The 24,515-nt window shown below is 42.2% G+C and overlaps 1 protein-coding gene across 2 annotated transcripts; it reads left to right on the forward strand.

The window, feature by feature from the left end:
• The first annotated feature begins 370 nt into the window (after positions 1-370).
• chn2 (chimerin 2) lies at positions 371-24,155 on the forward strand. 2 transcript variants are annotated; one of them, XM_061776489.1, is made up of 13 exons: positions 371-1,798; positions 10,782-10,820; positions 12,035-12,090; positions 12,368-12,399; positions 12,503-12,616; positions 12,702-12,972; positions 17,645-17,728; positions 18,437-18,521; positions 20,493-20,666; positions 20,744-20,821; positions 21,992-22,129; positions 22,232-22,337; positions 23,323-24,155. In XM_061776489.1, the coding sequence occupies exons 1-13, from the start codon at positions 1,750-1,752 to the stop codon at positions 23,492-23,494; spliced, it is 1,398 nt and encodes a 465-aa protein (XP_061632473.1). In that variant the 5' UTR covers positions 371-1,749; the 3' UTR covers positions 23,495-24,155. The 2 variants fall into 2 exon arrangements, with proteins under 2 accessions (XP_061632473.1, XP_061632474.1); XM_061776490.1 differs by lacking the exon at positions 17,645-17,728.
• The last annotated feature ends 360 nt before the right edge of the window (positions 24,156-24,515 follow it).

The raw sequence follows: 24,515 nt of genomic DNA on the forward strand, positions 1-24,515 counted from the left end.
TTTTTTAATTCATTTGTAGCATTCAATACTCGGTTAGTTTATCTCTTGTATGTAATAAAATACAATATGCTATCTATGTTGTGATGTAAAGTAAAAAAAAAATTTTTAATTCTATTTATTCAAAATATATGTTATTGATTTATTTACTTAGACCAATGTGTATGGTAATAAATACATTGCTGGGTTTACATGGGTGTCATATTTTTATTTTAGCTTCACTATACAGGCAAAATATATTAGGCGTGCTTTCCAAACTTGTCTCAATACTATAGCGCATATATGTCAAACTCAGGCCCGGGGGCCAAATTTGGCCCACAATGTAATTATATTTGGCCCACAAGACCATATTAAATGTGTATTAGAGCTGGCCCACCAGTATATAGCACATACACCACTAATATTAAAAATCCCAGAATGCTTTGCTAGTGTGTTGGTCCATCAGTCTAAACCAGCGAGCGCCCCTTCCCATTCTGTTGCAGTCGTACGCAACTATGCTACCAGTCTCTTCGAGTAAATTTATACTTCCCCTTCCCAAAAATGCCCAAACGAAAGATGGAAAACGGTTAACTTCCAAGACAGGTGGGAGGCAGATTGTTTGTTCACTAAAGTAAAAGACAGACCTCTTTGTCGTGTGCGGCGCAACGTGGTTGTAACAAAGAATATAACATAATTGAAGTCATGTTTTTTTTTTTAACGCCCTTTATCAACTCCGAGTCAGGGACTGTTCATAGTTTGAGGTTTAGATTTTTATTGAAGGACATTCGTATTTTCGGGGTTGTTTTTGTTGTTGACCTTTGAAAAAAGATTTGCATAAAAAAGAAAGGCAGTTGGAGATCGATAAATAGAAGATAGAGAGAAGAATTCATGTTATCTATTTAAATGCGAAAAAACAAACAAATACCACTGATGTCTTTTATCGCAAATTTGATTTCTCGTGTAATAATATTCAAGTTTGCAAAATGTAAGTTTGTTGTCAATGATAAACTTTAACGCTACATTTCTGTAGAAAAGGGAAACGTGCACATCGCAGCGATTTTTCATTAAATATTGAGTTTGGCCCGCGACGTTGTCCCAATTTTTAATTTTGGCCCACCGTGAATTTGAGTTTGACACCCCTGCTGTGGAGTATTAAGAAGGCTGAAGTCGTGAAGTGACGTCATTGTAATGACTGAGTAGACACACCAGATGGCGCTATTACCCCTCAGTCTAATTCTGACCTAAAATGACATCACGTTTGAATTCAATGTACTCAATTTACAATGTGCTTTAATTTCATTTCATTTTTTTTTTTTTTTTTTAGAACATGCATAGAATTGGGCTGTGGAGTTAGAATTCAATTGTTTGTTTGTTTTTTTTCCCCCTTAATCAAATCAACCTCGGTGGCTTGGTCGTGCAAGTAAAATGCAACTCTCACTTTAAAAGAAGGCGCGTCCGCGCTTGTGCGGCGGCGTGTGTTTATCCTGCGAGCCTCCTGCGGGCACATGGAGGCAAGCCGCCCGCCCGCCGTCCCTTTGCATCCACAACCTGGCGACATGTGAGCCGCATTCGGTGGCCCGTTTCCCTCTGCTACACCTTCGGTTTTTTTTTGGTTTTTTGGTTTTTGTCTTTCCCTTGCACCGGTTTGAAGGGCAATAAATAAAAGGAGTCGGGAGCCGCCGTGGATCCGCGACATGGAGGCGGCGCCGGGCAGGAGCTGCTGCCGGGAGCGCACCTTGGCCGAGCGGCAGTGAGGGGAGAGGAGGTGACGGGATGGCAGCCTCCAGCAACTCCAGCCTCTCCGGTTCATCCGTGTCATCTGGTAAGAAGAGTCGAAATCCACCATCTCCTATGTTGTATATGATAATATAATCATTGCCAAATTAATCCATATCAAATGTAGTCCACTTTACCCCCCACCCCCTCCCCTTCTTTTCACTGCCTTATTTCTGCACACGCATATGCGAAGCATGTTGAATTTGGAGCCTCTGCACCCCATTGTCGCTCACATCCATAGTTTCCTTCCTCGCCTTGCACTCGGCGGCGGTGGGCTGCAAGGAAGGATCATGTTTGGCACGTGTGGTCCACTTTCCGTGCGTGCGGCGCCAAGCTCGGAAGTTCTGTGGGGGTGCTGAAAACCCCAAAATGTCACGATGCACTTTGATAGAATCCGATCACATTCCAATTGTGTGGATTTCGCTTTAGCCACCGAGTGTTTCTCAATGTAAAAGGTTCCGTTTTCACATGTTGAGAGCATTTGGCAAAGCAGCTCACTACCTTGACTGTACCATAGTTGGAGTGGGAGAAAATATTGACATTGGGATTTACTGCATTTTTTTACCTTTGTTACCTTCATGACAATCATTTTAATTAATTTCTTTATTTTGTTTATGTGTGTGCTTAATGAGCAGGGTTTTCTTCACTTTCTCGGTTACCTCGTTATGATGTAATTAATACTGTAAACCGTTATTTCCCTTGACCTATGCACACAGGTCACAATACAAGACCCGAGTCCCAAATTCATGCTTATATTCGCGCATGAAGTTGACGGTGTGAAATCCCTCCTCTGTTGCTAAATAATATAACCGACATATTAGAAACACATTTTGATGCATTGCACTTCTACACACCTTTTTAAACTAATCACAACAAACGTGTTGCTCAATCAGTTGTTCTCCCAAAGTCGTCACCAAACATTCTCGTCTTTGGTAAAAACAGAATTGTTGACACAGTTCTAGTTGTGGATGTCATTAGATGTGCAGGTGTACCTAATATTGTGGCTGGCCAGTGTTGATAAAGCAGCAGCTTCACGTTTGCTTAGGGTGGAGAGTTTACATTCTGCTATCACACTGCCGCTTGAGGTGGAGGCCCCGACCAATAACCAGAGGCGCGCGTCTGTGTGTTAAAAAGAGACTTCAGGTCCATGTCTTATTTTGCGCCAAATATTAAACATTTCATTCCAACGAGCCAAAAAATGTTTAGACTGAACATCTGAGTTTATCACCTTGGATACATTCTACATTCTGCGATTGGTGAAAATACTCAATATAGAGAGACGACACAGCCTTGTTTCCATCCACCGTGGATGCTGCTCGCCGAAGAATTGCAGCTCGCTTCCCAAAGCATACGGTGCGTGCCATCAGGCTAAAGACGTTGCACGGTGAATTGCTAGCAATCACGATGTGCTGTTTCTTCATAATAAAGTGTGTTTTCGCGTATTTCTCAATTGCGCTGCATTTGTTTTGAACTACACACCAAATAAAAACAAGGTAAACTCCAAACTAATGACTTCGTTCTAGGGCTGGAACCGATTCAATGCATTTCCATTTGTTTCAATGGAAAACATTACCTCAGTTTGCAAATTGCGCGAATGAAATTTGTGGACCAAGGTCCAACTGTATATTGAAACAATAGTTGTGGCCTACAGCAGATTCCCGTTTTCCTGATGTGCTGCCCAGCGAGACTTTCGACAGTCATTGCGCGTTGACGGTATAAACCACGTTTCACATTTATTTTATGCGGGCGCCTCAGAAAGTGCTGCTTGACTACTGCCTCGCTCGCTTTAAGAGGAAACACTTTTCTTTTCGATGGAATTGGGAGGGCTGTCATTACTACTCGGCGTAATTATCAGAGCTTACTAGCTGCGCTGCCGCCAGGGATGGAGTGGTTGTCACAAGGGTATGATTATTTTCAAGCGGAGCTTTTTGGCAGGCAGACTCAACATTTGAATAATCTCCACCACGAGGCAAAATGAATCCTGGCTGGTGCTGTTTGGTGACCCAAATCAGGCCGTCTGTTCTGGCTGCAAAGGAAGTGCTTTTTGGCTCACTCTTCCTAGCCGGCTTTTTTTTGTGAATACTGATAAATAAAACGCTACACCTTGTCGAGGTGACCGACGCAGTACGACGCAATAAGCACACAATAGATACTATCTTTGGTGAGCTGTCGTCGTCTGTTTATTTAAGACTGAAAAAAGCCCAAATGTCAAAAACACATTGTTGGCAGAGGTACAAACAGAAGCATGTACTCTAGCAACAATGCTCCATTTCCCATACGGCTCTCAGGAGATAAATTATGGGCTGGAGTAAAGACACACCAAAAAAAAAAAAAGTACACCCTGAGCTTCGGGATATGAATGCTAACATAGTTGAAGAAGTTGGAATTAAAGCCGACGTTCTGCGTTCCACACCACCCAGCACATGTTTCTGCTAAATACTACTGTTCACCTCAAAAGTCTTTCCACTACTCACATTTTTCCTCCTTCGTGTGGGATCGTGTGAAATTGGATCGTGTGGATTACCGTGATTTCATGTTTTACACTATCGCTGATGCCATCGATGTGTCACTGAGGCGCGTTTTACCTGGCAGCTCTTATCTGCACCAAGGCAGTGTCGCTTCACTTGTTATGGCTTTTTTTTTTTTTTTTTGGACCGAGGTCATCATACACAGATGGCCTCCCTACCGCTGACGTACACACACACACAGGGGCAGCAACAATCCCCTTGTTCTTCTCCTTCCTCTTGGGTGGTTAGCTAAAGCTTCTCTGCAGCTTGCTGATAGTCACATGACCAGATGAGCTTTCAATGCGACGTGATCTTTGCAAGAACGCCGCGTCCGCGGAGCAAAACGATATCGCCTGACCTTCCCGTATGACGGGACGCATTCCTTTGATTGCATGGCTCACAGATATTGTATGACCTTGTAGTTCCATTTTGATTGGTCACGTCTAATGAAGTGAACTTTTTCATCACATGCGCAGCATTAAGGGCCTGGCAGTGCAGTAAGAAAAAAACGGTTGCTCTCCTGCCTTTGTCAACAGTGGAAATCTAGTTACTTGGAGGTCAAAAGAGTAAGACCCATGAGCATGTTATAAGTGATGTCAAGCATAAGACCAAGTGTACGAAACAAATGTTGAATGACTGATTTAGTGAATGACTCCGAATATAGTGCTTTGGTAGTGTTTAATGCAGTTTAATATGATAAGCGTTTTCAATTTGAGATCAATTGATTGCACGGAATTGATTGTTGATTAACAGCATCTGGGGGCAATTCAGGCCGAATGTAGTGCACTACTTGGCTGCAACCAGCAGAGGTGCTGTTGAGAGACCTGAAGAAGAACAAAATGACATCAACCATTGAGGTTGAGTTTACGTCCACAAAGAACCCACTGTTAATCTATTTAAAAGAAACTGGGTTGGAAACAGGAGTCGACAACATTCAGATAGCAATTATCCCATCCCATAAGAAATTATATTTGTAAAAAATGATGCATTATTAATTTATGGTTGGCTATATCGTAGTGAGCAGCCAGGGCAGAGCGTAGCACTTTCGTCGCAATGTGTTCCTTACACAAAACACGCAAAAGCCCAAGAAAAAGTGAATTTTCTATTGTTGCTCACTAAACTCAAGTCGTGTATCTTGCGGCAGATTGTAGGCTTTATTTATTTTTGATTCCACGTTATTTGTTGCATTGGTTCAATGAGGTTGGGCTTGGTCCATGTTTGTTGTTGTTGCACAGTGCAATATTAAGATTATTCTCCCTGTCTGCTACCTCCCATCCTGCTCTGAATGATGAAGGTCAGAATTCTAAATCTTCAGTTCCAGTAAAACACAACCATGAAGGACACATCTTCCCACCAAGGCCGATTTGAAAAAGCCAGTGTTTTATCAGCGCTGCAAAGTAAATGAGTTATTTGTTTTTTCTTGGCCAATGCTATGGCCTCTACTAAGTTTTGTTTGTGTCTTGGCTGTAACACTGCTGACAAACTGAGAGGGCAAACAAACCAAAAAGACATTGCTCCGAGGCATAACCGTTGACGGTGGTTGATGTACTTTATGAAGAACAGTAAAAATGCTGCTGTGCAATGCGTTTGTGCGCTAACCTCATGCTGGCTGTATCAAGGTCCTCATAAGAGTAACACCAGCGGTCACGTAGGAAATCAATACTGACTGGCAATATTGTCATATTGTTGGCCTAATAGCAAAGCTGCCTAACGTCCGCTGCGCACCGAGCGACGCGGCAGAACCCGATTGAACTAGTTTTCATGAGTGGCTGAAGAATCAAAAATGTACATGAGCATTCACCCCGAAAATGTTATGTTTCCACCGCCAATCCCCACCAATGCAGTATATATACACTGTATGTATATTTATAATTTCATGTGTACTTGTAGCTTGACAGCAAAGCGTGGATATTCTTCTTCTTCTTTTCCTTTGGGCTTGTCCCTTTAGGGGTCGCCACAGCGCGTCATCCTTTTCCATGTAAATCTCCTGCATCCTCCTCTCGAACACCAACTGCCCTCATGTCTTCCCTCACGACATCCATCAACCTGCTCTTTGGTCTTCCTCGAGCTTTCTTGCCTGGCAGCTCCATCCTCATCATCCTTCTACCAATATACTCACTCTCTCTCCTCTGGACGTGTCCAAACCATGGAAGTCTGCTCTCTCTAACTTTGTCTTCAAAACATCGAACCTCGGCTGTCCCTCTGATGAGCTCATTTCTAATTTTATCCAACCTGGTCACTCGGAGAGCGAACCTCAACATCTTCATTTCCGCCACCTCCAGCTCTGCTTCCTGTTTTCTCTTCAGTGCCACTGTCTCTAATCCGTACATCATGGCTGGCCTCACCACTGTTTTTTCAACTTTGCCCTTCATCCTAGCAGAGACTCTTCTGTCACATAACACACCTGACACATTCCTCCACCCGTTCCAACCTGTTTGGACTCGTTTCTTCTCTTCCTGACCACACTCACCATTGCTCTGGACGGTTGACCCCAAGTATTTAAAGTCCTCCACCCTTGCTATCTCTTCTCACACTTCCCACACCACCCCTCTCATTCATGCCCATATATTCTGTTTTACTTCGGCTAATCTTCATTCCTCTGCTCTCCAGTGCATGCCTCCATCTTTCTAACTGTTCCTCCAGCTGCTCCCTGCTTTCACTGCAGATCACAATGTCATCTGCAAACATCATGGTCCACGGGGATTCCAGTTTAACCTCATCTGTCAGCCTATCCATCACCACTGCAAAAAGGAAGGGGCTCAGCGCTGATCCCTGATGCAGTCCCACCTCCACCTTAAATTTGTCTGTCACACCTACACCACACCTCACCACTGTTCTGCTGCCCTCATATGTCCTGTATTATTCTAACATACTTCTCTGCCACTTCAGACTTCCGCATGCAGTACCACAGTTCCTCTCTGGGTACTCTGTCTCTAGATCTACAAAGACACAATGTAGCTCCTTCTGACCTTCTCTGTACTTTTCCATCAACATCCTCAAGGCAAATAATGCATCTGTGATACTCTTTCTAGGCATGAAACCATACTGTTGCTCGCAAATACTTACTTCTGTCCTGAGTCTAGCCTCCTCTACTCTTTCCCATAACTTCATTGTGTGGCTCATCAACTTTATTGCTCTATAGTTCCCACAGCTCTGCACATCACCCTTGTTCTTAAAAATGGGCACCAGCACACTTTTCCTCCATTCCTCAGGCATCTTCTCAAGCGCTAGAATTCTATTGAACAAGCTGGTCAAAAACTCCACAGCCACCTCTCCTAGATGCTTCCATACCGCCACAGGAATGTCATCAGGACCAACTACATTTCCATTTTTCATCCTTTTTAATGCCTTTCTAACTTCCCCCTTACTAATCATTGCCACTTCCTGGTGCACCACACTTGCCTCTTGTACTCTCCCTTCCCTCTCATTTTCCTCATTCATCAACTCCTCGAAGTATTTTTTTCCATCTAGCTAGAACACTGCTGGCACCAGTCAACATATTTCCATGTCTATCCTTAATCACCCTAACCTGCTGCACATCCTTCCCATATCTATCCCTCTGTCTGGCAAGCCTGTATAGATCCATTTCTCCTTCTTTAGTGTCCAACCTGGCATACATGTCATCATATGCCTCTTGTTTGGCCTTTGCCACCTCTACCTTTGCCCTATGTCGCATCTCAATGTATTCCTTTCGCCTCTCCTCGATCCTCTCAGTGTCCCACTTCTTCTTAGCTAACCTTTTTCCTTGTATGATTTCTTTACTGCGAGGTTCCACCATCAAGTCTCCTTCTCTCCTTTCCTGCCAGAAGATACACCAAGTATTCTCCTGCCTGCCTCTCTGATCACCTTGGCTGCAGTGGTCCAGTCTTCTGGAAGCTCCTCCTGTCCACACATTTTCCATCCTTGACAATTGTGCCATGTTTTTATGGTTCAATAAAACAACACAAAAAAATCTGGTACAGTATGTTGAATGTGGAGCCTAAAAACCTGTTAAAGGGTCACAATTTTTGTTGCAAGCACGTCAGTAGTTCACAATGGTCCACTTCGTTTGCGTTCGACCGCGTCACTCGGTTTACAGTGGGCCCAAGTTGTATTTGAATGTTTTTGGGGAAAAACAAGAGAAAAAAAATACAACAAAATCAATAAACAACAACAGGGCCACTTGCCTCGATTTAAACTTTGCGGATTACCATGACCTCGATGACTGACAATTTACACAGACAAAAAGAAAAAAACTAATTTTTTTGTTTTAGATTGTGACAGTAAGTAAAAAAAAAATAATAATAATAATTAAAAAAGATTTGGGCTTATGCTATTAGGCACATGAAATATACAGCTCAATAAAACAGAATATTGTAGGAAAGTACTTTTATTTCAGTATTTCAATTCAGAAAATTATACATTTGTATTTTCAGTCAATTATAATAATCCAAATTCTATTTTAAAAAATCATGAAATATTTCACTCTGTGTAAAGTGAGTATGTCACACTCATATAGTTCACACATATTCACACATTTTAATTGAATTACTGAAGCAAGTTCCACTGTAATCCTTTTTTTGTCTTTTTTCAGCTGTACCTGTTTTTCACATATTCCACCTTAGTTGCACTTAAAAAAAAAAAAAAGGTTTCTATATACCAACAGGTCACAAAATGCTCAAAATGCATGTTAAGTAAGGTATTTGGTCTTCATTCAACACATGTGGTCTTTGTCACTTGAGTAATTATGATTCTTATTTGAATGAGTGTTGACTGTTGAAGAAGTCTGGGCGATGCATCTAATTACGTTCTCTGTGGGGGGGGCAAAGGCCTCCAGCTGTGTCATCCTGCATTCTCCCACATCATCAGGCACTTACTCTGAAAATCCTTTTGATGTTTTGCGGATATTTGCATCATCTGTGCATGTTTACTTGTATTTACTTTAGTGTACATCTGCGTGTGCGTGCATGTGCGTTGAGGAGTGTCGGTGTAATCCCGTGCTGCAGAATCAGACGAAACCAGGATGGTGGGTTCGAAGGATTCCATTAAAAAGGGAGTATTTGGCAAACGACCAGATGAAATCAAATTCTTTGAAAAAGATGCCATGGAAAAAATCTTTCAGGCTGTAAGTGCAATGCCCAGCGAGCGACAGGCTCAGTGATAGAACAATATCCGCTGCAACATAGCTGCAAACATAACTTAATGTCACTTGTTTCCATTGTTTGGATTCTTTACCCTCTGGGAACCTACCAGGACAAGACTTGATCTCGCCTTGGAAATGAACCCAAAAATGCACATAATATATAACAATCCATATTTTTATATATATTTAGTGTGGCCTTTATAACAACTGAACTTGCTTCTGATATCTGCTGCAGATAATAAATCCTTAAGTGAAGCAGCGACATTCTTTCAAGCGCAATTTTCCTCTCGTGATGAGCTTTTTGGTTTTGTGCCATAATGTTCCCTGATTAGTCGAACTCCTTCAGCAGTGAATACAGCAAACAGCACAAGGGGGAAAAAAATACAGTACGAATGAAGAAAAAAAAATAATAATGTGCACCACACTAAATAAGACACAGAGGGAGTTGGTGATGCAGTTAGACAATTATCATCTAATTCCCCTCACAGGATGAATAAAGTATCTATCTATAATATTTTACAGCCTGTTGCACAGTAGCTACATCCAACAAGCGCTAACTAGTTAAAACACTGTTAATCTCCTCGAGCACTCAGGTGTGATTCATTTCACTGCCCGGAGTCTGAAGGGTGTGGCGGGCAAAAGAATGCATGACGTGCATTCTCATCCCAGGTTTTGGCTTTTCCCACAGCCGCTGTAATAAAGTAGCTACAGTTGCTGGTACTTAATAGCTCAGTGGTTGGCAAAGTGTGGTATTAGTACCACTAGTGGTACACAAACGAATCACTGCCTAGTTACTGTTCAGTTTTATTCAACCTGTTTAATCAAAATCATTTGCGTTTCATCTTTAAGAAATGTTGTGGTTTTAAACTTTTATTAATGTACAGTTTTTCGTTTAACCTTCATGAATTGAATCATTAGTCAGTGCAGTTTTTTTGTTTACATTTTCCCATATTTTAGCACAGCGTTAATGTTCAAACTGCATAATGTTACAGTGGCTTACAATAATATGAAATCTACTTTTTAGGAATAAAACCTATAGGCTTACTACGCTACTGTATTTTATGTTGGTCAGGATGATGATATTTGGAGAGCTAAGTTTTTTTTTTTTTTTTTTTTTTTTTTTTAAAGTTAGAAAATCACTGTTCTGTCTAAATAACGGATAACTTCTCTCAGATATTACAGGAATTTCTTCCTATTTAATTGAACTCCCTCGTATTAGCAACAAATGTTGTGTACCCTGCAGGCGGGTATTATAGATCCAGCGTGAGTTGGAATGATGTTAAACAAAGCCAGCAGACGTGTATTGATTGTCCTTGAGGCGGAAATGCTGATTAAAAGTCTATTTATTTACACCGTTGGCAGCGGCACAGTGACCTGCTTCACGTTTTGTGTTTTTGCAGACCCTGAGGATTACCAACCACCAATATGGAAGTCCTACTGTGAGTATAATGATTAGCAATGAATTTGCCCTCAGTGTGGCAAATTTGTCATTTTGTAAACCATCGCATGCTCTTCCAGTATGCGTATATCTCATTACATTAGGAAGGCATGCTGAAATAAATAATAAATAGTCATACTACTAGGTTTAATAAAATACAGCTACCATAATTCTTGTCATATTCCAAAAGAAATGAATGAAAAGCCGACCATTTCAAATGAGGCTTTCTTAATGCCGAGCGACGTAAACACAAGCAGGGCGCAGGATGTGAGTAAAATAGGTTAGCTGGGGAAAATAGGATTTTCTCTCTGTGAAGAGGCGCTGAACGTCCTCCTAACGCCCACTTCAGCATCCAGTGTTTTTTTGCCATGTGGGAGGAAATGGATGCACTCTTCCGTATTTGACTCCAATCATTTCGACTGGGGAGCCGCACGAGTGCAAATGGAAACTGTGACACAATGAAGCAATTTACTTTTGCATTTGTTTTCCATATATTACATGTCTGCATATTTTTTTTTTTTTTCCCCCAAATAATTCAGTTTTGTCCCACTGTGGTCCCATCAGCACTTACTGTGTCAAATTGATGGATGTTGTCCAGTGTTAAAAGATCTTGTAGATCAAGGTTGAGAGACCGTAGGCTGTATTGGCAGATGCATGGCGGCCCAACGTGGGTCATCGTCTTCAACTGAAAATGTACTGCGAGTTGTTCATTGTCACATTGAACTGTTGGTCGGAGTAAAGGAAAATCGTGCACAACTTTAAAGATTTGTACTTGCAGGATTGATTCTTCATTGCTTTTCTTCTTTTCCTTTGTGTTTATTTTTGTATTAGGATAAAAAAATATATATATAATTTCTGTGAACAACAACAATCTAAATTCTTACAGGACAATCAACAATGTTGTCAAATATTATATTGAATTCAACCTAATTTAATTTTCAAATAAAAGTACAACCCTTTATATGCAGGGAGGGAGGTTAGTTACCAGTAGTTTTAAGCGGGATTTCGGTGTAATTTCGACTGGTTGTTTTTCTTTTTCTTTCACCATTTTAAAATGTGCGGGCCACTGGCAGCTTATAATTAGTATACCTCCTCTTAAATGTACATCGACGAAATTGTGTTGGGGCCCAATTTACTATTTTTAAGTAATTACAACTTGCACTGAACTGCACACGCACAGGCCTTAATTAAAATCCGCATATGTCTCCCTAACAGTGTACCAATTACAGCAGGAGGCCCCGAGACCGAAAAGGATCGTATGTCCCAAGGAGGTGAGTACGTCCGTCCCCTGACAGGAGAGCTCTGTCACTCCTTCGTGCTATTGACCTGTCTTTAATCACTGCCATTGACGGCTTTAGAAGTCAAATATCCATGTTAACTGGGAAGGCTGGCAGTGAATGAGTTAAATGTCATCAAATTGTAGGAAATATCAACGTTGCTGTTTCGCATATGGGAGGATAGAAGCAGTATTTTGCGGTACAAACAAAGTTGTTGAATTTAGTTTTCATGTCACAGAGCTCAAGCAACGTTCTCATTTCTGTTTCGCAGATGGAAACCAGGCCCAAATACTACGGCAGAGAGTGAGTATAAACCTAATTAATGTATTTTTTTAAAAAAATGTGTTTTTGGGGGTGGAGAGGGAAAGGACTTTTTAAAATTCCAGTATGTTATAATTTGTCACAGATTTCATGGCATGATCTCTCGAGAGTATGCAGATGAGCTTCTCAGGGCAACCGATGGTTCCTATTTGATCAGGGAAAGCCAAAGACAGCCCGGGACACACACATTGGCCTTACGGTACTCGCAGTGTCAATATTAATCCAGGAGAAATTCCACCCTGTGAACTCATCCACAAACCGCTCATCCGTGTGTCTCCGTCTAGATTCGGGCCGCAGACGCTCAACTACAGGCTGTTCTACGATGGGAAGCACTTTGTCGCCGAGAAGAGGTTTGAGTCGGTGCACGACCTGGTCACAGACGCCCTCATTACTCTCTACATCGAGACCAAGGCGGCGGAGTACATCGCCAAAATGACTGCAAACCCCATCTACGACCACCTTGGGTACACCTCGCTGCTAAAGGACAAGCTGGTGCACAGGCTGAGCCGCGGACGCACGGAATCCCGCAGGGTCACCTTCGTGAGGGATGAAAGGGTGAGTTTGTGTACATGTCAGCGGCCCACATACAGTTAAGCCCCAATTTGGAAGGGAAATTGTATTTGTTGATTGGCTCAAAATGACACAAGAAAGTGGCTGAAGACTGTAGGACTGTAATGCAAGAGCAACGTTTAACTTTTTCTAGCCAAGGCACCCATTTTACATTACCAAAATCTCTCAGCTCACCACAAAACTAAAATGTGACCAAGAGTATAAATACTGAAATATTGATGATCTCGTGTCAATTTAATGCAAAATTGACGTAGTGTGAAATCTGGGCCTGTTTAATTGAACACAAATATGATATATTTGCAGGAAGCCAATAATTATTCTGTTGTACGAATGGCAACACAGGTTAATTGTACCTTCTGCAATCTAATAGCACAAAATGTTTTTTAAATGCCGGCACTATATGTCGCTGGCATACAAAATGCAAGAAATAAAAAGAAGTTATACATTTATCAACTGCCTCTATACAATAAAACAGTAAAACTGTGGTTTTATTGAATGGGCATTTTTAATAATTTTTTTAATGTTTTTTTTTTTTAACGATACAGAGCATCGTTTCATTTATGAAGGTTCATCTCTCGCTACATATCTTAAATTAGGTTTCTTATCAGTACTCCACATGTCAAAGTATTATGCACACAAGGAAGAGTCAACTTTATTTTGAATTTGACACAAGATAGCCAAATCACTCTGTCAGGCCCAATTGTATTTTTGATTTATTCATTAATTTTTTTGCAGCTTTCTGGATGATTATACTACGTGAGACGAATTCAATCAGCCACATTTCAGGGAAGTTTCCTCCCTAACCCGAAACCTCACCGATTGCATTACAAAGTCACAGACTTTTTTTTCCTTACGGTAATACAGTATTTTATGTATACTGTATCTGTGATCTTGAGATCAGAGTGATTTTGATCGGCTTTCGCCCTACTGAACATTTTTACAGTGGGACGAAAGTGATTGTAGAGGACGCTTTGTCCTGTGCGTTAAGTGCACGTTATCAGCTAGCAGCCGCCGGGTGTGTTCACTGCCGCCATGCTTGATTGCCTCCACTGAAAGGTAACGATGACCAAGGGGCCTTTGCTGTCCCTGGCATGCATATCGGACACACTGATCTACACAGAGACAAATGGCACATTGTTTTCACTGGACGTGCCGAGTTTTTATCCCATAATAGTCTGTGAATGTTTTACCACGGAGGAACAAGGAAGGTTGCTCTCCTTCTCCCTGGAAGATCTTCAACAATCCCTCCACTAGGGGGCAATCTTGTGGTCTGTTGGTGTTTCTTTGATTCACTCGACACTATTTCGCTTGACCAATAAATGCTATTTAATGAAATATATCATCACTGAGGGGGGATGTTGTCATTGACAGTCACATGACATGTCTGTGGAAATGAGCATCAGCTGCGGTATCAGCATCAGTCATCACTTTGCTCTCTGTAACCTGACACTTAAGACATTAATACAGCAAATGGCCATGGATCAATGTGCCATCCATAGATTTACAATGCCTCGGTGTGTTCTTTTAGGGAGACCAGCCAACACTCGTCAATGGCCATTTGTGGAATGTTTTATTTTCTGAAAGTCCTTATGTGTACCTTTAGAGCACGTTTACAGCTCCTTTTGATCATTTTTTTTCATACTGCACGCAATGATGTTAGCTGTCAGGTGGTATTTGCACCAAATGTTGTTGTTTTGTTTTTTTTTGCCCTGATTGGATTTATCCAAAAAGCGCAGCTTTCCTCTGAGGGCTTAAATGTGGAAAAGTCTTTTTGACCTTGGTGTTTACCGTTCTCACAGCCGCGCCCTGAGGCTCGAGTCGCACAGTGGCTTCAGTGTATGGTCAATATGTGCACGTATTTACCCTTTAAATGCACCTCCACACAGCTGTGGCTCCAAGTTGAACCAAATTGCTTCCCAGAGGTCGAAAGGAGAACTCGGCCTGCAGATTTATCGTCTCAGTCAGATTCCTTTTGCATGCTGAATGTGGTCAGACCTCTACCACATTCCTCCTGATCCTCACCACTATGACTGGCTTAATATCAGCGAGGTGCCGGTCAGGCTGGTCTGGTTACTTGCCCTGGAATGATTTGCACAGTAATGCCTGTGTTGTTTGTTCAGATAATGAGCTGCTCAGTCAGTAAATTGCTCTAATTTTATCCCATGAAAATCTCAAGAGTAAGCTCTTTTTCGCCAAACCTCTGTGCCAATTTTAATTGAGTGAACCTTTTTAGTTTCAGCCGCTAACCTCACCAATATTGTAGATGCATGTACAGGCTCCTATGGAAGAACAACAGTGGCTGTTTTTCCCCCTTTTTTTCCCCCAATAGACAACTTTGTCTTTCTGTGAGATTCTTCACAGTGTGCATTTGTTGGTGATGATTTGTCTTGGTTGTATAGGGTGGGGGGTGGGGGGGGGGGGGGCGCATCCTGTTGTCTCACTGTGTCAGTGAGCATTGTGTCGTTATAAGCCACGATTCCAAGCTCTAACTCATAGGAGTCCACTCAGCTGTGCCTTCACAAAGACTAGCAATAAAGGAGTCAAGCCACTCCAAAAGAAAGCTGAGCTTGTTGTGTGTGACCACCTTTTGTCCTTTTCTTCCATGCTTTTTCTTTGGCTAGACAAGAGGCCATCTGCCTGCAGACAGCTCAGCCCCCCCCCCCCGTCTCTTGAAGCTAAAATATCTCCGACTTGTATATTTCTCATCTGTCTGTCCCTTCTGACTTGTATGTTGAATTGTATCCTTTGGTATGTGTAAGTCTTCTCAAAGAATGGCAGCCACAATGTCAAATATCCTCACCTGTCACCTCAGTCTTTGCGGCAATGCTTTGGCTTTGCCCAAGGCATCAGGATGAAAACATTAATAAAAAAAATAATTGATGTTTTATGCAGTGGAAACACAAATATCAATTTGGAGTTTGACCAAAATCTAAATATTCCAAACCATCATTATGCACGGCACCATTTGATACGTCAGCAAATCCTGCGAGACTTAAGGTCCTCCCTCAAAAAGTGTGTTTCGTGTATATATACAGTATATGATCAATGAATTCAATATATTTTGCATACACAAATAAATGACCAAGCAGATGTTTCTGTAAGCATTATGTAAACTGAAAGCATAATGGGTTAACGAATGCTGGAAAATGACCAGAAAAGCTCGCCAGCAAACAGTGTCCTGTTTCTTTGTGTTCGGTGTCAACTGTTGTCAGATAATGAGTGCTTTTACTTTCTTGACTTTTTAAAATTATTTAATAACTTCTCTTTTGACTTGTATGACAGTTGGGCTACTTAACGCATTGCCGGTACAGTAAATCAAGGTTGTATTATCTTAGAGGTTGAAGCTTGGAACAAATGAGTACACTTTACATTATTTCCCGGGGCAAAATTCGTTTTGAAATTAGAACACCGTGAAAGTCAACCAGCGCCAGTCAGTTGTGTTTGTTTTTGTAGCACAATTTAGCTATTCAAATGTTTATTTATTACCTTGTGGAATGTAAAGTGTGTGGTTTTGTGCTCCCTGTGTTGATTGGTCCACACAATAATATTAATTAGGGCAACTGAGAGGCTTGTCGTGCGGTTTAGTACTTGCTTACGTGCACAAATTCGGCTTGACCATAGCAACAGCCCCCCCACTGCTCAGCGACCGTATGGCTGCAGAGCGGCAAATGAGCTTCCTTTGCTATTTTACACGGATTTGAGCACCCTCGGATTATTCCCCGTGTCAGGATTGTGGCAGTAATCCGCCCCCCTCAGTTGCTGGCCTGGCTCTGCCGGTCCTCTGCGGGTTCTGCTTGTGACCTGTGGGAGTCATCTGCTGTCATAGTTTCTGGAAGACCCCATCTGGGTTTGCAGGATGGGGAATTCCACCAGCTATCTGACATAAATGGAGGTCATGAGCTCCTCTAATTATGAGGGCTGAGGCTCCTCCTCTGTCCGGCCCAGTAATCTCGGGCCTCTTTTAGAGGCGTCTAGTGACACATTTAGGAGGCCCGAGTGCTCGGCTGCCTGCGTGCCGCTGGCGTTTGAATCTGCTGCTAAGTGGAGTGGAGTGTGTCCGGAAGGCAGTGAGCCTAATGTGAGAGTGCTCTGTGATATAAAGAGGGCGTCTGCACTATTGATCCTGCTTTACAGAGCTGTTGAGCTGTGTGAAACTGTCCTGACAGCAACAACCCCACAACCACAGCCCCTCCCCGTCCATCTCTCTCTCTCTCTCTCTCTCTCTCTCTCTCTCACTCACTCACTCCTTTCTGGGCGTGTGAAAGAGGGCCATTGTGCGAGGCACACTCCAACCCTCAGGCCACCCACCGCCCGTCTTGCTCGTCTCGCTCCCCGCTGACACTCTCGGGCCAGAAGTGGAGCCATCCCCTCGCTATCAGCCATCAGTTGCCCTCCGAGCTGAGAGGGGAGTGGATTCGCCTTGTTCACCATCTCCCCTCCGCATCTTCCTCTGGAGGAGATGGATGGTCTGTGGGAACAGTCCGGCACGGAGGCCGGAAATAACCGAGGAGGTTTACCAGGGGAGCTGAGCAACCACAAGGCCAAACGACAAGAGCGCAAGCGACAGGAACTGTTGGCTTTCGCTCTGGGAGTCAAACTGGGGAGCAAAGGGACACTTTTGTGGAAGCCCATCAAACTGTTGGCCTCCTGTCCGCAGATCTCGTCCTCTCTGGTTCGGCAGAGCGCCTTGAAAGACACCGCGGAGAAGCGGTGCTCCTACGAGAAGATCCACAACTTCAAGGTGAGCTGTTTCATTACAACGTTGCTGGAAATCGAAACATCCCAAAGTTTTTCGCTAACCAGCCGAAGTGTTGTTTGCGCCATGTGTTGTTTTGATGGGAGCATACACAGCTGACTTCCTGCACAATACGCGTAACTAATGGACAAAGCCGACCACAACCCATCAACAGCCGAGCACACTGATCGTCATTGATTTTTACACTCATTGTTTTAGTCTATTGAAACAAGCGCAGTAATTGTCCATTGTATGGCCTGCATTCTTAGTTTAAGCTCTTAGACAGAAAATAGTGCAAGTTCCTTTTTGAGAATGTACATCAGGTTTTTGAGTTCCAATGTTGGAAAAGAGAGATCAAGCCAATCCCTGGTCCACCTGCCATATGCCCACTTCACTTCACTTCCCACCTTTTGAAAGCGTGCGCGTGCGTGTGCGTTTGACTGCACACAGGTGTCATCCACGTTTCGGGATGCACATATGTTACTCGGGCTTGCAGATTTGCATCCATGTGTCTGATTGCCTCGCAGCAGATGCCAGACACAAAACCGTAAATCCTTTAATCTGCCTCATATGCTCTCCTTTCGACCACTTGGGTCCCCTCTCCCGTAGCGTCGGATCAAAGTAAGCTCTGTGCAAGCCCGTCAAAAATGGTGCTTCGTTCTCCTGCTCAACTGTGTGTTTATGCGCCCGTAATTGTGGGGTCTTAACCTGCAGGTACACACCTTTCGAGGGCCACACTGGTGCGAGTACTGTGCCAACTTCATGTGGGGCCTGATTGCCCAGGGTGTCCGCTGCTCAGGTAACTCCATAGTACACAAAGAACGTCTTGTCTGTCAAGTCATGTAGCAAACATGTCACCGATGTTCGAGTCGCATCATAGACTACAAACGCTTTCGGTGGTTATTCAGCGTAAAACTAATTTTCATCATTTTGAATCCTATTCTAGTTCAAATTTAAGATCTCATAATTGAATGACTTTTAATGATCATTGCATCCCTGCGGTTACATCAGATTTAGAATCATTTGTCAATCATATTTTCTCTTTGTTTGCAACCGTATGCAGGATGGATCAAAAATGATATCAGCACTTAAAACACGATTTGGGAACATTTTGCGGGTGAACCGCACACAACCCCGTGTGAGCGTTTGATCCGTCCGCCATGCAATTCTAATAACAAATAAAACCTCAGAGCGACTGTCGTAAAAAAAATTGAACCAATGTGTTATCTGCATATAACAATACATCAGAGGTGTAACGATTAATCGACAACTAATCAACTATCACATTAATCACACATTTTTGATAATCCATTAATTATTTACAGACCTTGTTAAACTTAAAATTGTCCAAAATCTTGGAATTTCAGCCTCTTAACAGTAAATATGAATAATTATATTTACTACAATAATTAAGCATTAATTTTTGAATAAAGGGATAGAAAATTTAAAACTTTTTCAAATCTGAGTCATTGATTAATAAAAAAAAAAAGAAAGAAAATTGACAGATTAATCTATTTGTTGCATCATGCACCTTCATTTTCACGAGATGTGCACTGTAAACAAGCTGCCATTAGCCACGGCTGCTACATTGGCAGCATGACATATTCCTAATGGAGTGTTTCTATAACACTAAATGTTATCAATTTGAAGTTTTATTTTTTGGGGGAATGAACAATCAAGTTAAACATTTTAAAAAGTTGATAAACTTCCCTGTCGAGCAGAAATGTTGCTAATTCCGTGTCGGTTATCAATCTTCTCAGCTTTTTTCCGGATCCGTCCAATTCCTTCTTTTTAACTTTGGTTGCTAACGGGAGGCGGATGTTCAGCAAAGCTCCGTAAGCCCAATGTAACGGGTAACAGCATAACAGCACAAGGTCTGCAAGTGTACAAGAATTATTGACACCTCATCAGTCAAGCCTTCTGTCACTGATTGGTTGTTTTTCCTCGGGCACCGTGGTTTCTTAAAAATCTAATTAGAGGTGCAGAGAGTGCTGATTGTTTGTTTATTTATTGATTTCCCCTCCCACAGATCATTTTGCTAATGTACTACTGTCTGCTCATGCTGAGTTTTTTTTGTTTTTGTTTTTGTTTTTTTTAAATGACCAAAGGTTGATTTTGAGACATGATGTTCTCATGATAATGACGCCTGACGGCGCACAATCCTACCGAATCAGAATTTAGAATTCAGAATTTGCGTGTTGCTGAATCAACAACAATCGCAACAAGTAAACACATATACACGACTTATGTAAGTGTAAAAGGTTAAAGACAGGTCAAACGTAACTAAAAATACAGTAACTGATCACAAGACTTCCCATTCGGAACACAGACATTCAGTAAGTCAAGACCTGTTGGTTTACCCCCCAAAGCACAGTGTTTGTTGCTGACACATTTTCCATGCTGATAAGCCCGGGGCGTGACATGTATCACCAGACCTCATGTGCTTTTGGAAGCAGCAGGAACATCTTTGCCCACTCTCAATCCCTTTCTAACCGTCCATTTATCCCCCTGGTAACATCCCTGCGAGCAGACCAGCCATCTTTAATCTGCACTCGGACAGCTCAGACAAACTCTACATGTAACTAAAATGACTTCCTGCTGCCGTGTTTGTTTTTATCGTCTATTGGCGCAGTGAAGCGAGAGGGAGCGGGAGCCGCGGCCGTGCGGTGTGACTGCGCACGTCGCTTTCACTCGGGCTTAATCCCGCCGCTGTGTTTGTGTTATCATCCGTGCTGAGCCTGACGGCCCTTTCTTTATCTCCTTCCTCTAGATTGCGGGCTGAATGTACACAAACAGTGCTCCAAACTGGTTCCCAGCGACTGCCAACCGGACCTGCGGCGGATAAAGAAAGTGTTCAGCTGTGACCTCACCACGCTGGTCAAGGCCCACAACACCCCGAGGCCCATGGTGGTGGATCTCTGCATCCGAGAGATCGAGCTACGAGGTAAAACTGTAGAGAATGTATCCCCACGGGTGCTACTTTTATAGATGTTATATACCCTCCCAATGGTTGCGTTGCAGGTATGAAATCCGAAGGTCTGTACAGAGTGTCCGGCTTCTCGGAGCACATCGAGGACGTGAGGCTCGCCTTTGACCGAGGTTTGTCCTCTTCGCACCTCTTCGGACCAGGAAGTTGTTAAAGCTGACTAATACTGTATGTACGACGTTCCCTTGGGTGCTTGAAATGCTTCAAATTTCTTAAATTTTTATGTTGCGGTTTCAACAACCTTGAAAACGTACTTTCACAGCAAACAGCTATCTAATTGAATCGGTTTTACAAAGAAGACATGATTAAAATAAGTGGAAATCAAATTAAATATAACACTTTACTTTTATTGTGTTTTCTTGGCCTGACATGTTTTTGATCATGTACAGGTGCATCTCAATAAATTAAAATATTGCAGAAAGTGTAAATCAGTAGTTCAATTCAAAAAGTGAAACTCGAACAAATTCATTAAATACGGCGAAAAAAATTGAGGACCAATTCCTCCATAATTTCTATAATCATTGCTGGTTTTGCTTGTTTGTAATGTTCTAAATTCTTGACTTTGTCCATTTTTTTTCCCATTAGCTGTGCACTACAATCATCAAAATTATTTTGAAAAAAAATTCACTCGGTGTGTAGTGGACCACTTTTGGAATTGAACTAATGAAACAAATGACTGAAATTACAAAATTTTTCACAATTTTGGAATTATTGAGAGTCTATAGTCACGCTAATGCAGATATTCCCAACCAGGGCGCTGTGCACACTCGTTTGCCGTGACAGATGATCAGGGCTGCTGCTAGAAATGATCCAATATCACTTAATTTTTCCCAAAAATATTATTTATTAATTACAAATATATCTTTGTTCATTTATCTATGCCTGATATGTATAGTGACAGGCACAAGAATTGAATGTTCTTCCAGTAGATGGCAGAATGTAGGATAAACCTTGTGTGTCTTTTGGACATACTTGGCAAATAAAGATGATTCTGATTCTGATAGCCACTTGTCGCCATATATACAGTACAACAGAATGAGTCATGGTTTCAGTTTTTTGTTCAACAAGTCAGTTTGTGAGTAAATAGAGACCAGATTATTATTTCATTAATCACACTTTTTGTAATGTATGTAATATTTGAGACCATGGTGCTGGCAATTTGAAAGGTCATCATGAAATTTTAAAGTGGGCAAGCTCTATGAATCCTGGTTATTGTGTGGGCTTTGATGGCTTGTATTCTTGCTGCCAAAACATCAAATGTATGTTTGTATTCTTGTCAACAGAAGGGGAAAAGGCTGACATCAGTGCCAGTGCCTATGCAGACATCAACATCATTGCTGGTGCTCTGAAGCTCTACTTGAGAGACCTCCCCATCCCTGTCATTACTTTCGACTTGTACCCCAAATTCATTCAAGCAGCAAGTAAGGGACTCCTCGCTTCTCGAACCGATGCTACCTGACATCGCTTTGCTTCTTTTTAGCTGCCGGATACTCATTTCAATTTGATTTGCTCACATGCTGCAGAAATTCCAAATGCTGAATGCAGACTGGAGGCCGTCCACGAGGGTTTGCTGCAACTTCCACCGGCTCACTATGAGACCTTACGCTACCTGATGGCTCACCTCAAGAGGTGGGGTACAAACGACATTGTCTACAAACGCAACACAATAATAATAATAATAATAATAATAACTGTACTGCAGTGGAATCTCCAAAGTAAATAAAAAAATCGCACTATAGGCAATAATGAAAGGGGAATATATTTTTTTGTATGTATCACTAAACCTTTAATAAAGGGACAGTATGCAGAGTTCAAACTGCTATTAAGATTTAAATGTAGCCTCATTTTTAGTCCCCTCCAGGCAGGCCAGTCTAGTACTTGCACCGTTTTACTACAGAGCCATGCTTGGCATTTTCTTGCTGAAATAAGCAGGGATGTCCCTGAAAAGGACATTGCTTGGATGGCAGCATATGTTGCTCCAAAACCTGTATGTAGCTTTCAGCATTAATGGTGCTTCACAGATGTGCGAGTTACCTATGCCATGGGCACTAACATACCCCCATACCATCACATATGCTGGAACTTTGCGCTGATAACAATGCTGATGGTCCTTTTCCTCTTTGGCCCTGAGGACACGGCGTCCATGATTTCCCAAAACAATTTGAAATGTGAACTCCGCAGACCACATCACACTGTTCCCCTTTGCATCAGTCCATCTTAGATGAGCTCGGGCCCAGAGAAGCCGGCGGCCTCTCTGTGTGTTATTGATATTTGGCTTTTGCTTTGCATAGTATAGTTTTAACTTGCATTTGTAGATGACAATGGTTTTCTCAAGTGTTCTTGAGCCCACGTGGTACACAATGGTGGCGGTTTTTAATGCAGTGCCGGCTGAGGGATCAAAGGTCAACGGCGTGTTGGTTTTCGGCCTTGCCGCTTGCGTCCAGATTCTCGAAATCTTTTAATGATATTATGGACCGTAGATGATGAAATCCCTAAATTCCTTGCAGTTTTACATTTCATTTATTTGTATTTAATAGAGTGATTCTTTTGCGTACCGCTAGAGGCACCACACTTTGCCAAGAGCTTCAGCGTGTTTCTCTTTGCCACGTTTCAGGGTCACGACGTTCGAGAAGGACAACTTGATGAATTCTGAGAACTTGGGCATCGTCTTTGGTCCGACGCTGATGCAGCCCCCCGAGCAAAACGCCCTGACCACGCTGAACGACATGAGGCAGCAGAAGCTTGTGGTGCAGCTCATGATCGAACACGAAGATGTCTTATTCTAGCTGCCACCTGCCACGACCACAGACGCTTATTTATTCTGTCTACCAGGAAATCCAAGCCACCTTGAGGAGAGTCATTTATGATCACAGCGCTCTTGAGGAGCTTCCTTTTCACGCATGACTGTTTTGGTGTTGACATTGTCTTGTTTCTGTCTGTTACGGAGTGCGACACTCTGCCAACACATGTTTGATTGAACACAAGATCCGAGATGTTTACAACCTGCAGTGCTGTTCCCTGCTCTCTTTTATTTGAAGAGTACACCGCTACCTTCCCGTGTACGCCGTGTGCAGTCTGTGAACGTCTGCATTACGAGTGAACTTTCCCACGTGTGCAATTTGTGGATGGTTTGTGGGAATGTTGGCTAACTTTTATGGAAACAATAGACATCCTCTCATTTTTAGGTCAAGAGAAGATCTTTCAATGATGAATATTTTATGTGTACAAAAGATGAGACAGTTGGTCAATTCATGAAGCACTTTTTTGCGACGTGTGTACAGATTTGTTTTGTAAAGATGTTTATTTTTGTCTTTTTACTCTGAATCATGTTTTATTGTCACAGTAATATATACTGTATACATATATATACAGTTGGGAATGATGCATGTTCCATTGGTGTCTGGATACAAGAGTTGAGAAAAAAAATTAAAGAAGTGTTGTATTACACTTTTGTGCTTTTCTCTCAATACATAAATCTTCCTCTTTATAGAATACAAACATCAGATCATTTGCTTTTTTAATGAGATCATAGAAAACACTGTTCTAGCCAAGATACAGCTGGTGATTCCAATGCTATTCATCAAATGATTATTTTTTAAAAACAAGTTGGTTTCAAATGTGCCATCTTACACTGGCAAGACACTGAGGCCCTGTAACGTCATTTAATGCATTTCTTGATAGCCAGAATCCAAGGTATGCAGTTTGACAACCGTCTTGTTAAAGCTACATCCTTGTCATGCGTTTCATTTAGAAGCCGCTATCTCCGATTGAATCTCGTTTTGCCAAGAAACGCTCCCACTCTTCCAG

The sequence above is a fragment of the Phyllopteryx taeniolatus genome, chromosome 6 (genome assembly GCF_024500385.1).
Source record: "Phyllopteryx taeniolatus isolate TA_2022b chromosome 6, UOR_Ptae_1.2, whole genome shotgun sequence".
Classification (NCBI taxonomy): Eukaryota; Metazoa; Chordata; class Actinopteri; order Syngnathiformes; family Syngnathidae; genus Phyllopteryx; species Phyllopteryx taeniolatus.

Bases quoted from the DNA above. Each gene is read 5' to 3' on its own strand.
- chn2 (XM_061776489.1), top strand. From the start codon at position 1,750: ATGGCAGCCTCCAGCAACTCCAGCCTCTCCGGTTCATCCGTGTCATCT. The intron at 12,617-12,701 runs GTACTCGCAGTG...GTCTCCGTCTAG, and splicing joins ACACACACATTGGCCTTACG to ATTCGGGCCGCAGACGCTCA. The intron at 22,130-22,231 runs GTAAGGGACTCC...CACATGCTGCAG, and splicing joins CAAATTCATTCAAGCAGCAA to AAATTCCAAATGCTGAATGC.